This window comes from Branchiostoma belcheri, unplaced genomic scaffold (assembly GCF_001625305.1).
Source record: "Branchiostoma belcheri isolate BF01 breed outbred unplaced genomic scaffold, Haploidv18h27 scaffold170, whole genome shotgun sequence".
In the NCBI taxonomy this organism is placed as follows: domain Eukaryota; kingdom Metazoa; phylum Chordata; class Leptocardii; order Amphioxiformes; family Branchiostomatidae; genus Branchiostoma; species Branchiostoma belcheri.
Genome location: NW_017803158.1, coordinates 347688 through 365761, shown reverse-complemented (window position 1 = coordinate 365761; position 18074 = coordinate 347688). Strand labels below are relative to the sequence as shown.

Sequence of the window (18074 nt, the reverse complement as noted above, 5' to 3'; positions counted from 1 at the left end):
TAGGTGTGTACATTTGATGTGTGAAGGAATGCATACCAAAAGTGTGTTGCAGTAAAAATATCTTTAAGCACACTGTTTCTCAAGGTGGCGATATTATGGACACAGATGTTACGTTTGATAAGTTCAAAAAAAACTACAAAAATATTTGGGTGCACCAGTGCACCCACAGAAAAAAATTGAGTGCACAGCTCCAATTTTGGGTGCACTAAGGTGCACATGCACCTAGTATTTCGAGCCCTGCTTTGACTTTCAGCATCTTGTCCTTCTCTCTCAGGAAATTCTTCTCTGCAGCCTGTGATGTACCGGAGCTGGAGGAAAAGTTCAACATAGATGAGTACTCAGACTTCACCATGCTGAACAAACCTGTGGTCTACATGTCCATCAAGGAGATCTGTGACACTCACAAGGTTAATACACTTAGTCTGGGTTTTCTGATAGAAAAGTACAAAATTGTCAGATTACATGTGCTGCCACTGTAAAAAAAAAAAAAAGAAGTACGTGTACATTCACTGCGATACTTGCAAAAGTGACCACCTCTATAAGCTGGCCATCTGGTCTTAACAACAGCTTTTTCTCAGTCCCAATTTCCCCCTTAGACATAAGCATTAAGAGACTTGTCTAGTGCAACCCTGACCAGCACTAGTTGGGTCTCCACATGGCCCAATCCCTGCCAATGACTACCTCCATCGTCATTTTCAAGCAGATGGCAGAAAACGTTTAAACTAGCGAGAAATCTTGATGGAAATCGCCAGTTTCCATTGATCTCAACAACATGACAGTCTTTTCTCAATGTAAAATGGCACCGACAGGGTCACTCTGGGTCAATTAGGCAGTCTATTGTAAAATGGGGGGAAATTTTGCTGTGGTTTTCTTGCTAAGTCCTATCTTGTCACTTTTCCTCGGCCCCCATGGGAGTCTACATTGACTGTAGATGTTTAGATCTTTCCAAGTAATACAGTTTGTTTCTTTGTTGTTTATTTCAGTTTGCACATAAAAATAAAAACAGTATGTAATGACTATGTGCAACCAAATGTGCGGGAGAACCCAAGAAACCTAAGGGTTTATCGAGTGGGTTATCCTGAAATCCAATTGTTTTTTTATGACCACTTTTTACACACGTGTATAATAAATAAGTGACAACGAAACAAACAAATTAAATCAAAATAGATACAAAATAATATAAAGTTAACACAAAGAACTAACTAACTTATTGACTAAACACCAAAGTAAGACTATCAAAAACATGTCAAATTGAACAAGAAAAAAATTCCATTAGTCAAATCATAAGTTACTATATATGCATAAGAGCAAAGGATAAACATAAGAAAGCAATATTAACACAGTACACAATCATGCAAACCCAGAAATGAAGAGTAGTGATGTCTGTTGTTGTCTAGCTGCTGATTGACCACCAGGATGCTCTCGCTCCTGAACGCCAAGACCCGCTACACGAACTCCTGGACGACCTCGGAGAAGCACCCAAACTGGAGGACCTCATTGGTGAGTCAGAAATCATTGACTTCATACTAGACAGTCTTTGCACCATTGTAAAGAGAAAAGAGAAGTATCACATTCAGCTGAAAGATGTACATGTACAGGGCTGCAGCAAATAGAAATCCACAATCATACACCTACATTGTACCTGTACATTTTGTTGTACATGTCTAATGTGTACCCAGTACATGGACTGGTGCAGGTTAGGTGCCTGTAGACATAAGAAATACCTGCACAGCTCAAATTTTACTGTACTAAGTGCAATGGTTCTCTTTGCATTCGTTACGTTTTGAGTTTGTTCCTGGGCCGAGTAATACCAAAATGGTACATACATGTACTGCAGACAGCTTTCTCTGCCTAGCACTCAGCATTTGTGCTAATGTGTGTGGTAGTTAAACACACACACCACTACCAGTGGACTTAAGCCCCCTACTGTAGTGATTTCACAGCTGTGTACTGCCCTATGCGTCACTTGATGCGGGAAGGCTCTTTAACTTTCAACTTTAAGGTGCATATGCACCCAGTATTGCCCTGTAACCATGGAGATATTTCTCCTCTACAGGTGAGATCCCACTGGATGAAAAGGACCCAAACCTGGAGGTGGAACGAGACAAGCTGGCCAAGACAGAAGTCTCTCTCACCCTCACCAACAAGTTTGAAGTGCCAGAAGGGGATGATACTGACATGAAGGCACTCTACACAAGGTGGGACAATGTTGGAAACTGGCTAGACTAAGTGCTGTGGGGGGAATGTTACAGCCTTACATCAAACTTACATCACTGGTAGAGCCAAAAATGTCTATAAAATGTCTATCGGACATTAGACATTCTCGAAAATTCCGAACATTTTTAAAGCATTTGTAAGAATGTCTTTCCCAGGTCTTTACAGGGTCTTTTTGGGGAGGACTTGCTTGTGTTTTCCATTGTTCATGAGGTGTCTGTCAGAATGTCTCAAAAAGAGTGAAAACTTGCATTGATTTCATATGAAAAGCACTGCACAAAGCCAAGACAATTTAGAGAGCAGGACAGAATTAATTAACGGACAGATGCTAATATCTTTATAAGTATGCATTGTGCTAAACAAAGGACTGTCTCCTAGGGGTGTCCCTACCTGACGTGTGAAGAGACTATGGATATAAAATGTCCACCTTGGGTTATTTCGATGTCGTTTTTCAGTAACTATGTCTGCTTTTCTCCCGACTGGCCTTTGTTCAGCAATGTCTAAATCATGTCTAATGTCCGTTAGACATTTTATAGACATTTTTGGCTCTACCAGTGCATGTACATGTACAGTCTGGTCCCTGGGTAGACATCTTGAGAATGTGTAGTCACCTGTAGTCACCTGTTATATCAATACTACATGGACATAAATGTCATGAATCTTAAATGAATCATAACTGAACTGTCTGAAAAACTAATCTACTTGTATACTCGATCTCTTGCAGTCCGTACATGACCCACCTTGTAAGCCTGTATGGACAGTAACCTGTTTTTCTGTAATACATGTACTAACTATTCAATATGTCCATGTCAACTCCTGTCTGTCCTACAAATGTACATGTAAATGTTATTTTAAGTCAGTTTATGTCATGATGATGATAGAACCGGTTATTACTTTTCCAAGTTACCAAATTATGTACACTGTAGTCATCTTTTTATGTACTACTAGCGAGTTTATAACTTTTTTAATTGTAAATTGGTTTTGAATTCAGCGTGCAACACTTTTAGTTTTACTACCAATAAAGTCAATAAAGCCAGTATCTCTAGATGATGAACGTATGACACATTGTGTCCTGTCTGCAGAACCAAGCGTCTGATCGTGGACGTGATCCGGGTACAGCCGGGGGATAACCTGACGGACATCCTGACCACGCCCACCACGCTGGACCAGGAGGACGAGCACCAGAGGCTGGTCAAGAAACGGGAGGCGCAGGACGAGAAGTCGCAGAAGAAGGGCGGTCTGAGCAGGTCACAGTCTGCACATGGAGACAACAAGTAAGTTCAGCCTCGATATACCGGTATGCTTATTGTACATTGTGTTGAAGTACATAGTCTCCTGTCAGATGTAGTACACAATGTAGTAGTTACAGTAGTAGTAGTAGTAGTAATAGTACAACATGTATATATAGTAGAAGTAGTAGTAGCAGGAATAGTAGTAGTACATGTAGTAGTGGTATGTGTAGTACATGTAATAGTAGTAGTACAGTATGTAGCTGCAGTAGTTGTACATGTAGTTGTAGTAGTAGTAGTAGTAGTAGTAGTTGTAATAGATTCCAGTACTACTACTACTACTACTACTACTACTGCTACTATTTGATTACACTGCTGCTGGGATTGCTGACACAGTGTTAGGCAGCAGTCAGCTTAAGTCTTCACACCACATTTCCAAGCGACTCTGTCCAGCAGGTCCCACCGGCAAGACAGCACTCTCTTATGTCCTTCCTGACACACTCCAACCAGGATTTCCCTGGCCTTCCCCCACCTGTTGCCTGGCAGCTGTACATGTAGTTCAGTGATGGTGTGATGCGGCCACTGACTTGATTGACATACCCATACCACCGGAGTCCAGCAATGACATGATGTCCACACCTACATGTATCTTTGCTTTTAATATGATAGTCTAACTAAGGGTAGCTGATAGTTTCTTGTCCTGGGGTTCCCTCACAGATCTAGTCACAGTAAGAAAATCTGCATGCCTAGGCCTCTGGTGGCCAGCTCTGCCAGATATCCTATAACCTACGTTTATATCATACCCAGGCCGCAATAACGTTCGATAACGGGTTCCGGACCGGGCTGTACTTTGTACAGTACGGCCCGGGCTCCATGGCTTCCATAGAACAATTCGAATGCGTGCGCCGCTTTCAAAAATTCCAATACAGAATCCGAACGTTGGAACTGATGTTGTTGCATTTGAGGGTTTAGGGGCACCAACTTTTGGTTCATCTTGCATTGAAAGGCGCGTTTTCTTGGGTGGGTATGACATAAATAAAATACAACACAGTGTATTCCACATCGCCCTCGGTCCCGGCCCTCCCTCAAGTCGGATCGCCCTGTGGCCGTCGGGCAATCCGACCCGCTGTCGGGCCGATACCTCGGGCAATACTGAATACCCTGTGTTGTATTCTACATGTATAAGATGTCTTGTGTGTGTGTGTTAACAGACTGCCAGTGGAGGCCATGAAGAGAAAAGTACTGCGTCACCTGCGAGCCCTGGAGGGAGTGGGGCTGGTGTCCAGCACAGACAACTACCAGGTCATGATCAACGACATCGCCAAGGTAACGGGGGATTTCTTTCAAATGGACTTGTCACGGTTCAGAAGGAGGCTCTTTTAGTTGATTTTCGTTAGCTGTAGGAATGAGTGTTCTAGGCCCGGGGCAAAAATATCAATTTTGGCTTGCATTGAACAGTGCGCCGTGCCGCACGTCTTGTGCGACAGATTTTTTTAACGTTTGGCAATGACACTCGGCATCGTGCGTCGATTTCTGTGCACATCAGGGTGCACCACAGGAAAATCAATGTGCGGTACCAGACTTGTGTACACACTCAAAAAGTCTGTCGCACAAGATGTACAGTGTTTGCAGGCCAAATGATAACACTATTTGTCTACAATTATAATATCATTTTGCCCTGTGTAAATCGCAGGCCCAATGTCAATTTTTGCCCCGTTTAAGTCGGGCCCTATCCAGCTTCTGTCTTTCCATCAGTTTAAAGAATTTTTCTCCTGATGGCATACAAAAATTTTGCCCAATCCGTCATCTCTGGCAAACTAGAATTAGCATATAAAGGTATGGGAAGAGATGTCATCAAAGCAAGCTTAGTCTACCAGCAAAATTTGTCCCCCAAAATGCAGGAAATAGCGTTTCAAAGGGTCAGGATTTTATAATTTTCTGGGGCCCCAGGATTGATATGTCTCCAGTGCTACACCTCGTGCACTCATTGTCCAACTGTACATGATGTTGCATCAAACAAAATTGAGATGACGGAAGAATATAGAGGCTAGAACCCTGGGCTGCATATGGTAGGTGTCTATTTGGAAATGTTGCATTAATGTTGTACTATGTGTACATGTGTAGTTTCCTGTAAGTCAGAGTTATGTTTGTGCAAGGCTAGAATTAAGGATATTGACCTTGTTCTGTGTTTAAAGTTAAAACTTTTGATCCAACACAAAAGAAATCTCTCACCTAGAGCTTTCGACCAGTCACTCTGGTCTTCCTCAGTAGACTGACCCATTGAAGCTTGTCACATGCAGTGTTCGAAATACCTGTCTGCAATCTGCAGATAGATTTTCAAGATTGCAGAAGAAAAATTTATACTATCTGCAATTTTGCAGAAGGAAAAATAGGCTCCAGATTCAATAGTTTTCAATTTAGCAAACTAGAACTCTCTGGCCCCAAGGAAGCAACAGGAGCTTCTTCCCTAATTTGCATCATCCTTGTCTTGACTTGTGTATCTTTTGTTTCCCTTTGGACTTCCAAAATTTGTCTTCACTAATTTGCATATGAATCAATAGTTTGTGCTTATAATTATAAACCTGCAATTCTCTTAGTGTCACTGACGAAAGGTAGTAGTCTAAAAGAATTCCAGTAATGCTACAGATTTACAAAGCTATATATGATGTAAAAAGGAAATAAATGGTTTGAGAAGGTTGTAGTATGGAGGCTTGTGTATTTGCAGAAAGTATTTTCAAATTGCAGAACAAAATTTGACTCTTCTGCAATATTGCAGAGCATTGAAAAAAAGTATTTTGACCACTGACATGGCTTTTAGAGACCTCTCGGTTTCCCCAATGTACGTTTCCTGGCGGGGCCCCTTGATGATTTTGCCCTTGCAGGGAATGTGATAAATGTGAAATACCTTTATTGTACATTCATGCCACGACGGGCTAGGTACAGGTCAAGACTTAACAGACACATAACAAGCATGTGTAGAAAAGTGTAAGTGTATACAAAAGATACACTGCTTGACTTAGACATACATAAGGCACATACAAGGATACTATACTAGGCAAATACAAACTAAGTGTTCCACTTACTGAGCTAATGCAGAGTGGTCAACTTCTTCTCGCTTTTGTGTACAATGGAAAATGTGGGAACAGATCATGTTTGTGATACAGGGTTTGTCTAGACGCATCAAAAATATAAATTTATCGTTTGCATTCAGGTGTTCGAAGTATGGGAACTTCTCTTTGATATGATTAAAAAGGACACTGTCAGATCTTTCATTAGAATATAAAGTACAGTCTAAAATAAAGTGTTGTTCATCCTCTATTCTATTCATGTTACAGTATTGACAGAATGACACCACCATTCTGTTCTGACCTTGTTCTGTGTTTGGCAGGACATCCGTAACCAGCGGCGATACCGTATCCGCCGCAGACAGGAGCTGCTGAAGCTGAAGGAGACCACCAAGGCTCTGGAGTCCAAGAGTCAGTTCTACGAGGAACAGATCGATTACTACAACCAGTACATCAAGACATGCCTGGACAACCTGGCCAAAAAGTAGGCCATCTGTCTCACCTGCTCTTACTTATTAATTGGTGCTGCAGAATTTCTGCTGATTTTCATCTGGCCATGTTGATTTGATTAATATATGAATAATTTTCGTCCTTTTCCAAAAAAGTTTTCAACCATACTACATGTAATATATATATATCGTACAAAGCAGCTGAAAAATGAGCAAATGATTCCAAAAGTAATGTTAAAAAAAGATATACTGTAGATTGCCAAAAATAAATTACAAAGGAAAAGAAGAAAATGTGAAGAAAGGAAAATGAAGAGTCATACCATACTCTGTGTGTTTAGTCATTTGTTCAGTGACCATGTAGATTTCAAAATGAAGGCAACTTTTTTTTTGCCAAACTTTGTATGCTTGCATCAGTTTGGGGTTCCCACAGGATGTCATCCATATAATCAAATCAGCATGGCCTCATTTTGTTGACTATTCTCAGATATACTCTTCTTTGCTATGATATTTGCTTTTTTTATTGTCAGAAAAAATTACTTTTCATCTGTTTTCCTCTGTGCTCTACTGTGGTAAGATACAATTATTGTCTATTTGAGCTATGTTAGTTATAAGGGTAGCACATCTATAAAATATAACTGAATACAGCTGAAAGTAGAACTTTAATCTTAATATTGTTTCTGACCATTACTTTTCAAATATGTAACTGTCAGGAAATGCTATGCTGTCTGTATTTATTATGATCTTTTTCTTGTACTACATTCATACAAGGAGTCAGCACTCAGGTACACTAAGGTATGGGGATGTGTCCAGACTTACATTTGTACCCCCTCCCTCTGGTGTGAGTCAAAAACATACCATCCACATTTCCTTCTCCTTACACTCATCTGTGCCCATGTCCTGTCCTTAGAAAATCTTAGTCTATTTCATTGATCTACTTTTTCCTGTCAGTCTGTTGTTTTTGTGAGACTGTAGACAGGGTTTGAAATACTTTTTTTCTCAGGTTGCTCACTAGGCATCCTAAGCTAAAAACAAGGTTACCCATCAATATTTCAGGTTGCCGTCAACACTGGCTGATTTTTTGAAAGTCATAAGCCAGGCCCTCTGCTATAGCTCACATGCTGGCCGAGGCAGGTCACAGTTTATTTCAGAAAACGTAACTTTCTTTCCAAGCAACCTGACATCTCCAAGAAGTTTCTCACAGAAACTAAAACTTCTGCATTATAGTCGATATTTCAAACCCTGCTGTAGATTTATTTTTCTAGTGGTGACAGTCAGTAGTTGTTGCTCCTAGAAATAAGTAATATTCCTATCAGGTAATACAAATATTGTAGCCTTCACTCTCATTATCACCTGGTCTGTTCCACAAAAAGCATCATGAGGTCCCAGCATTGTACTGCAGCAGTGACACTAAGACCTTATGAAGCAAGTTTAAACTGTAATTTCCATCACAAGAAATTGGACTCACCCAAATTTTCGACTGTACAACTCCAGTTTTTGTCAAGGAATGAGCAATCCACCGCTTCGGTGACGTCACGCAGATAACACACGTGACAACCATCCCTCAACAGACGGGGGGCACCACAGACTTTCTGCAACCTATGATCCACTGCTCACGGAGTCACGTGTGTTATCTGCATGACGTCACGGAAGCAGTGGATTGCTCATTCCTTAACAAAGACTGGAGTTGTACAATCGAAAATTTGGGTGAGTCCAATATCTTGTGTTTGATATTAGTTTTAATCTTGTTTCATAATGACTTCTACCAACACAGATGAACTTTCAAGATAAGACACTAAGACCTGTTTTGTCCCACAAGGAAACGAAGGAGCAAGTTCCTACAGGGCGGGAAGGAGGAGAAACCCAAGAAGGCCAAACCTCCGCTGAAGTACACCGGAGCACGGCTGCACGAGAAGGGAGTCATCCTGGAGATCGACGGTCTCCCTCCCAACCAGTGAGTTCTGACAGTGGTCAATATCCCGAAAATGGGCAAGGATGTCTGTTGCCATGCCATGAAGAGAGGAGACAAGAAAAGGCTCTGATTTAATGTTTTGTTTCTTACTTTGATGCAGTGATATGTGATGCTGCCTGGCTGTGTATATGTGATGTTCCCACTGAATCAAAACCATTTGTACAATGATTGAGTCAAAATTTGAAAATGTAGGAACCTTGTTTTTTTTCGGCCAGTCTTGTTTTTTTTTTTCGCCCGCTCACATTAGATTCGGAGTCTGCAGAGGATGTCATCCATAAAATGTAGTTGCTGTGGCCTTACTGGTGTTACTGGCTACTCTCTCTTCACAGCCAAGTGCTGACATGTGAGGAGCTTACAATTCAGGTGTGGCTGAATGGCAGGGTCTGGAGTGGCTGCCATTTGACTCTAACTTGGGTGACCTCAGTATGCTCCCAGGTGCAGACTGAGTCATTAGACTGTAAGGTTTGAACCACTCACACCAGGCCTCCTATGATAAGCTTAATGGGTTTTTTAACATGCGTGGGGTGTGGCTCTCCCCAAACACAGAACCTCCATTTAACATCCTATCCAAGGGTCGTCCCTAACGGAAGCTACATTTACATGTAGGTAGTACTCATTTTGAGTGAAGGGAGGAAAGTTGTGTAAAGTGCCTTTCCCAAGGGCACAAGATTAGTGACATGACAGGATTCGAACCCGTGACCTCTTGGTTATGAGTCGAATACTCTGCTGTTACGCCACACAACCCCGCATGTTGACATCATACCTCAGTCATCTATTTGTCACATAAGAAAATAGTTTTGTGGTCAAAGAAATACTACTTGGAAGTTTTCGAGACTTCTCATGTCATTGATGAGTGGCCTGTGTGTTTGTTACCTTCGCCAAGAAGGTTATGTTTTCAGAGGCGTTCGTGTATGTGTGTGTGTGTGTGTGTGTGTCAACAGCATAACTCGAGAAAGCTTAGATGGATTATCTTGACATTTGGTAGGTGGGTACATGTAGGTCTTGATGAGACCTCAAAATGATTAGATTTTGGGCCCCCTGGCGGCTTGTCATGGTACTGCAGCTGAACTTCCGGTTTTGATATCTCATGATCCAGACATGCTAAGGTGACGAAATTTGGATGGCAGGTAGCTCTTGTGCTGGGGATAAAGTGACATGAGTTTGAGCCCCCTAGTTGCTTGCTCTGGAACTGCAGGGGGGTTTAAAGGACAAATGTTTAAAAGAGGATAACTCAAGAACCGATTGATGGATCATAGTGATTTTTGGTATGTAGGTAGCTTTAGTGATGCTTGACATAATGATATTACAATTATGCAAATATTGATGTAATTTGCATAATTAATGAGGAAATTCTATAAATCAGCTGCATTCCATGATAGGAAGTTCAAGCTTGTAACATATGTTATTAAGAACGAGAAAAACACAGGCAAATATCGATTATGCAAATGAAGACTTAATTTGCATAATTAATGAGAAAATGTTATAATTGCATAGTGGTAACTGCCTGAAATTTCATACTTGGGATGTTTGAAAGTTAAGTGAAGGTGAACATAATTAATCATAACTTATTCAAATAAGGACCACATTTGCATAATTTATGAGGAAATGCTATAATGGCATTCTTTGTTAAGATAAGACTGTCTTTTGGTGTAGAATATGATCAACAGACTGATATAATTCATGCAATCGAGGATCCTATTTGCATAATCAGGGTGATTAGTATATTTCTTATTTATAAAGGCTAACATCATTTGGCGAAGGTATGAGATCGTGGAACTCTAGTTTTATTATAAGATGATGTTTTAGGAGAGGGCAACAATATGTTGGAGAGGGCAGCAATCCTTCTTACTATCCACATAAGGTGCCTTAAAGGTACCTGCAAAGGAAGAAATGGAACCGTACTTGAGCCCTGCTAAAAGAATGGATTTTTGCAGTGAAGTTTTGTGTTATACATTACATGTTGTACATTATGCCATGTTAATTTGATTGTATGGATGGTTCCTCTGAGAACCCCAAACTGATGCGAGCGTGCGAATAAAAACAAGTTTGACACCCAAAAAAAGTTGCTTTCATTATGAAATCTGTGTGGTTGAACAAATGACACAGAATATGTTATGGCGAATAATCTACTCTTCAAATTCATTTCTTTACGTTGTCTTTTTCATTTGATTTTGGCATTCTACTACATTGGTATCGTTTTCCAAATTTTTTTGCAACATACGGTATATATTTGCTCATTTTACAACTGTTTTGCATGATTCTCAGTATGGTTGAAAACTTTTTTTTTCCTTTTGGAAACGGCCAAAAATTCATGTGCGCGCGGATGTCATCCATATTATCAAAAATAAACATGGTCTTAGTATACAAGCCTTCCAAATCTGTTATTTGGTTACAGTGTAAGTCAGCCATGAATATTTGTATCAGAGTGTCTGATCTTAATTGTGTGTGTGTTTTTTTCACAATTTTGCACAAGTCATCACTAGCGTTGCCTGTTGTTTGACCTCCCATGTACCTCACTCAAAATCAGATATCTTTAATATGCTCCTTTCTTGTCCTACTCAGATATCAGTGTACGTTGGAAAATTCATATTTCAATCACTACAAAAGCGACACCATATTGTAAATAGCTGATATATCCCCTGAATTACAGAATGTAATAATACTCTCCCTAAGAAAACACAATAGACTAGCTCGTTAGAATCATATTTTAGTATTAGTTTATGTATGTACCATTGTTGTTTCTTTGCCATACATTGTACCAGCTACAGTTGTTGAGCAATAAAGTTGATTGATTGATTGATTGTGATGTTTTTCCCAGGTTCAAGAACGTTCTGTTTGAGATCCAGGAAACGGAGGATGCTGGCAAGTTTGAGGTGTCGGCCAAGTTCATGGGCGTGGCCATGGAGAAGGTGGACTTGAACCTGCAGGTGAGCCTTCCTTCATGGACCAATCACACGAGTGCTTTCATATCAAGTCACACCACCCATTATACATTTGTAGCGCCCGAAATACTTTTTTCTGCATACCTGCACTGGGGCAGGTAACATTGAAAATTATTGTTTGTTTGTTTGTTTATTTGCACAACAGCAATAAAAATTATACATAATACACTAATAATAAATAAAACAGGTGCAGGAGGAGGGAAAAAAGCTTATTTAGCTAATATAATATGCTAAGCCCTCCTCCTCTATACTAACTAAAACTAAACATAATTGAATTGAAATACATACATATGGAATTGTTATCGAAATAATTCAACCATGGGCAAAATGATACAATAACAATAATATGCACCAGACCAGTTTTACCTGCACCACTCAGAACTAAGAACTATGGATCATACTAAAAGCTGTTTAGAAACAATTGCCATTATTCCTATACTTGGTACAGTGAATGCATCAAATAAAAATCCACATTATACATGTACCTAGTACATTGTATATATAAACACAGTTCATGGACCGGTGCAGTAACTTGTGTAGATTGTATTTCGAGCCCTGACCAGTATATTACATTAGGAAGGTTTTTACTCTACTTTGATATAACATTTTAGTTTTGATTTGTAGGTATGGTACAAAAACTTCATAATGCTACATTTCAATGATGAACTTTGGGAAGAATGAGATGCTAACAAGGTCATGAGTTGCCTGACACTTAGACCCTGTTCATACCAGACTTACATGTATATTTAGCAGTTTCAACCGGTTTTTCAAAAACCGGTTTTTATGTAACCTGGTGTGAACGCAAATTAACCGTTTTTTAGGGGTTTAAATCCGATTTTCTGGTCAGCGGATGAGACGCTACTGATACTTATTCATGTATTTTTGGAGAGCTGGAGGCGCCGAATTCGAAAAAGCTGGGGGGGGGAGGCTCCACAGAAACAAAAATGTTGGAGGAGCCTGGTTTCTCGAAGATAAAGGATCAGTGCTGCAGTAAGGTAATGAACATGAAGACGGTATACAAGAAGGCAATCGGAAGAGCGGGAGGAACGGTTATTCAAACTGCAGTCATGGCCGATTAATTGGATATTCACCGGACAGAATTTTTACAAAAACGGTTATGAAAACTTTGGTATGAACGCTAAGGGTTTTAGCCGGGTTTTCCTCCGCTAATTATTTAGCGGTTTCAACCAGTTTTTCAAAGTCTGGTATGAACAGGATCTTAGTTTATCTAACCCTGTGTACATTGTACTTGTTCTGCCACAGGACCTTTTACAACTGCAGTACGAGGGTGTGTCCGTCATGAACATGTTCGACAAAGCCAAGGTCAACGTCAACCTCCTCATCTTCCTGCTCAACAGGAAATTCTACGGGAAGTAGTCGACTTTCAAGAGCTACCAAACTACGGAGGAACGCACCACGGGGATGCTTCATGTAAAAAAATACCTCGGACACAAAGTGTAAAACTTTGAGGGCACTGGAACCAACTGTTGGTAACATTTTATGGGATAAATGCCACCATTGTGGGCCTTTGCTTTTGTAATGGAGGATTTTAGTTTGGCCTTCCATATTTTTGTTAAGTGTCTTAGCTCAAAAATATTAACTTGCATACGTCAGATAGAAAGACTAGAGAATACTGAGCAGTCTCAGATAAGTTGTGCTTGTAGTATGCTATGTTGATGGTTGAGTTTTGTTAATTATGAGATATTTTGTGGCTTCTATATTTTGTATTTTCAGACTGCTAACTAAATTGCAGTAGACTGTTCTTGTTTATTAAGGGCAGTGTGAGTTAGATACGGACTGTCCTGTTTTAAGGTTGACAGTGTGATTATGAGAATACTATAGAAGATAGAAGTAGTCTTTGAAGTCAGAGTAGAAATGATCCTTAAGGCATCTAAGCTGTACTCTTTTGGCAAGGTACTCATTTGAACAGTTGACTGCATGTAAGAAACATGCCACAAACATCACTCAAATTGGTGCTTTCTGATGTTACAAAGGGTTGTTTGACCTATGGTACTTGGGGCCTACAATGTACAAGTAGGTTCACCACTCCTAAGAAACACTTGACTTTTCGGTCGTAAGACTTTGTCTCTTCTTGTAAACATTGTTCACCTGAAATCAGACTAACAAGGCAATCAATAGACGTACATAACTCGAGGTGTTCAATGTTACATTGGAACTGGCTATATTGTCTGCATTCCTGTTCTAAGGGTAAACAGAAGCAAGAGTCCTCTGACAAGTTTGCATGCACTTTTCCACACAGACATGTACTATCTGAATGAGCCCTGACTTTCACATTTAAATGTTATGTGGACAGAAAACTACATTACTAAGTACTTAGTGAAAGATTCAGGGTGACAACATTTCATTAAAGGGCTGATGGGGGTGTCAGTTTTATTAACCAAGTTTCACAATTTGTTGACTTGGTCTCTGCCTACATACAGGCAGAGAAATGACCAGAGTTTCTACATTTTTGATTGTTTATCTTTCATGGTGGTACATGTATCTTGGAAATGACTTGCAAATTTGTTAGAGGAGCCTTGCCCTGATTGAACTGGAGGTTTGTAATGGAATCATTGCTGTACTACAGTTTGACATGTTTCTGGGTAATACAGACCTGTCAACAGATTTGTACCCTCTCTACCATAACTGTGTATCTGTCATCTTACTGTATCTCCATGTTTATATCATGATTGAACCTAACAATCAGCACTAGACTAGACTAGATCTTCAGAGATTTTCACTACTAAAACAATGATATCTATTTCTATTGTCTACATCACATCAATCTTTGAAAAAAACTACATTGTTGTTTGTGTAACAACAGAAATCTTGCGGGGTTGGGAGCATGGGCTTTTGAGTTGGGAAAGTGTACATGAGACTGATTTTTTAGCATTTAAAAGGCTGCATATTCTATCAAAATAGTACTTTGACATGCATGGCATGACAAGCATTATGGTTTACTGGTGTTATATCTGATAACTGTTTACACACACATACAAATGTACATGTGTGCACACACAAACAATTATGTTGTTTTGGCTTGCATTAGCTGGTTTGCTAACTTTGCTTTGTGTCTTGTGCTTACACGAAGCTTCGAAGTTTGGTGTTGATTTTCTTTAATTTGTGCCATGTTAATCTCTCCACCCACCCATAGCACAGGCAGGCATTGTCTTCCTCTTCAAACAAATCAACATCAGATACATGTCCATGTGTATCTATAACATACTGGGATGTGAAGTATGAAAGTGAGAGATAATGACAATAAGTTTCCACCAAGTAGCCTTAGTAATGAACTGACTCTACAAATCTAGGTGATAACTTGAGATGTTTTTATGAACTATAGAAACTTTAAGTCTTACCCCTATTTATGAGATGTATTTGATAATATTGCTAGAGGCAAAGTTAAAGCTGTAGTTCTGAATGCTATGTACTTAACCCACTGATTTGTTACTGTATGTGCTTTAGGGAACTTTGCAAGGAGATATGTTTAAAGAGTTTTTTTTCGTTGACTTATATTTAGTTTTGATACAGGTGAAAAGTAAAATATATTGAAGAAATTATATTATGAAGATACAATGTATTACTAGTGTACGGGTAGGTACGTTTGCCTTAGCTGTTGCCTGCTGTTGATTTTGAGTTGTACGTGCTCAGATATTTTAGTGATGATCTTTGGTGACGAAATGGCAAACCTGCTGCCATATTTGTGTTGACCTGCTGGAACAATTTCTGTTCTGTCCTGAACTGTTCTTAGTACATTCCTACAAAACTTTCCTTACATTCCCTTGTTGGAGCAGAAAATCACAGCAAATGTATTTAGTTCGCCTAATAATTTTTTCATGATTGCTGCGCCATTACTTTTCATTTACCACCTGGAATTATGCGTATTTTACTCGAATATACAGTTTTTGGTAATTGTATAGATATGAGTAAATTGCATCAGATGACCATAGATTAACAGGTATATTGTAATTTGATATCTGGACTTATATTTTTGTTCCCAAGTGATGACAAAGCCCAGTCACAGAGGTATATCTCTACATGTTTTAGTCATGCCGTTTGCTACACTATTTCTACACTTGACTTGTGGGACAAGCAGCTTCTGTGTGCATGAGTGGAGATGACGTTTTGTGTTGATTTTACCAGTTTGATTTTCAAATGTCAGTCTACTTTAAAATTCCTAACTGTTCCCAGATCTAGTTGTATATAGTAGGTTTTGACTATCGCTTGTAGTATGAAATGCTGCATGGAAAGGATGTGCCCAATAAAGCATACATTGATTTTACTCGCTGAACTGAACTAGTCCTTATTTACTGAGTCGTTCAAAAATGACCATTAGGCCACACCAATTTAATTTCTTGGTTAACGGATTTTTCTAGTTCTAATACAACATATATGCAAAAAACACATATAAAACTATTTACAAAAGATATATCCAATGTTGGAAAACAATAATCTAATAAAGGGTTAATGCACTGCCCCGAGTTGTATATGGTGTCATAACTGCATGAGCAGCTGCCATAACCACCGAATAAACCACCGTGTGAGCGAAGCTCAACAGCTTTAATATATATACATACATAAAAATACATTCGAATATATTATACGCTTTAAAACAAATATGGATAATTTCATTTAATGCAAATTGTAGTTTAAATGAAGCTAAACAAAAAAGTTTATTGGACAGAAAAATGCTACAAAGGTTTACAGAAAGAGTCGCATGCCCCTATACCCTATAACATAATGGTATCAGCCATAACACGACATGTGCTGTTATTCCGCCATAACACCACATGTGCTGTTATCGGGAAATAACAGCACGGGTATCCGGGCCTCTGATTGGTCCACGCCGTCCGGCTATATGATAATATACCATAATATACAAAAGACACCAAACAAACCAAAAAACAAACCAACGGACCAACCAACCAACAAACCAGTCGGTGTGATAAACTTAACTTTATATTTCTCATTCTTTTACAAATGTACAAAATATATAAATAATTTTGGAAAACAATACATCTAACATAACAATTATTATTATTACATACAAAAGACACAAATAAAATTATTAATAAAAGATATACGAAATGTTAGAAAACTAAATACATCTAATATAACAATATACAAAAGACATATAAAAGTATTTACAAAAGATATACACAATGTTGGAAAACAATACATCTAATATGACATAATATACAAAAGACATATAAAATTATTTACAAAAGATATACACAAAATTAGAAAACAAAATACATCTAAATAACATAATATGCAAAAAACACATAAAATTATCTACAAAATATGTACACAATGTTAGAAATAATAATATAAAATAATACACAAAAGAGACATTAAATTTAAAAAATTATTTGCAAAAGATATACACAATGTGGAAAAACAAAATAAATCTAATATAACATAATATACAAAAGACATAATATAAAAAAATTATTTACAAAAGATATACACAAAGAAAGAAAAAATACAGCTAATATAACATAATATACAAAAGAAAATATCAAATAATTTACAAAAGATATACACAATGTTGGAAAACAATAATCTAATATAACACAATATACAAAAGACACCAACAAACCAACCAACAACAAACCAAAATAATTTTGAAAAAAAATCTTACATAACAATTATAAATATTACATACAAAAGACATATAAGATCATTTACAAATTAAAGATATACATAATGTTGGCAAACAATACATCTAATATAACATAATATACAAAAGACACAAATAAAATTATTTACAAAAGATATACACAATGTTAGAAAATATACATCTAATATAAAATAATATACAAAAGAGACACATTAAAAATTATTTGCAAAAGATATACACAATATGGGAAAACAAAAAACAGCTAATATAACATTAAATTAAATATACAAAAGATACATATAAAATAATTTACAAAAGATACACACAATGTTGGAAAACAATAATCTTATATAACATAATATACAAAAGACATCCAAGAAACCAACCAACAACAAACCAACCCACAAACCAAGCCAAGAAATCAACAAACCAAAAAACAAACCAAGCAACGCACCAAACAACCAAACAACCAACCAAGAACAAACCAACCACCCAACAAACCAACCAGCCAACAACCCAAGAAACCAACCAACAACCAACCAACCACCAACAAACAAACAAACAAACAAACAAAACAACCAAT

General features: G+C 38.3%; 1 protein-coding gene across 9 annotated transcripts in view; it reads left to right on the top strand.

Annotated features, from left to right (window-relative positions):
* LOC109466882 (ras GTPase-activating-like protein IQGAP1) overlaps positions 1-14612 on the top strand; it is a 114851-nt gene extending 100239 nt beyond the window's left edge. For all 9 annotated transcript variants that reach the window (XM_019764746.1, XM_019764747.1, XM_019764743.1 and 6 more), the window contains 9 exons: positions 275-407; positions 1398-1500; positions 2057-2198; positions 3297-3488; positions 4655-4769; positions 6832-6992; positions 8774-8908; positions 11745-11853; positions 13132-14612. In XM_019764746.1, the coding sequence (XP_019620305.1) occupies positions 275-407; positions 1398-1500; positions 2057-2198; positions 3297-3488; positions 4655-4769; positions 6832-6992; positions 8774-8908; positions 11745-11853; positions 13132-13245 (1204 nt within the window). In that variant the 3' untranslated portion in view covers positions 13246-14612. The remainder of the gene's footprint in view (positions 1-274; positions 408-1397; positions 1501-2056; positions 2199-3296; positions 3489-4654; positions 4770-6831; positions 6993-8773; positions 8909-11744; positions 11854-13131) is intronic.
* Positions 14613-18074: the final 3462 nt, after the last annotated feature.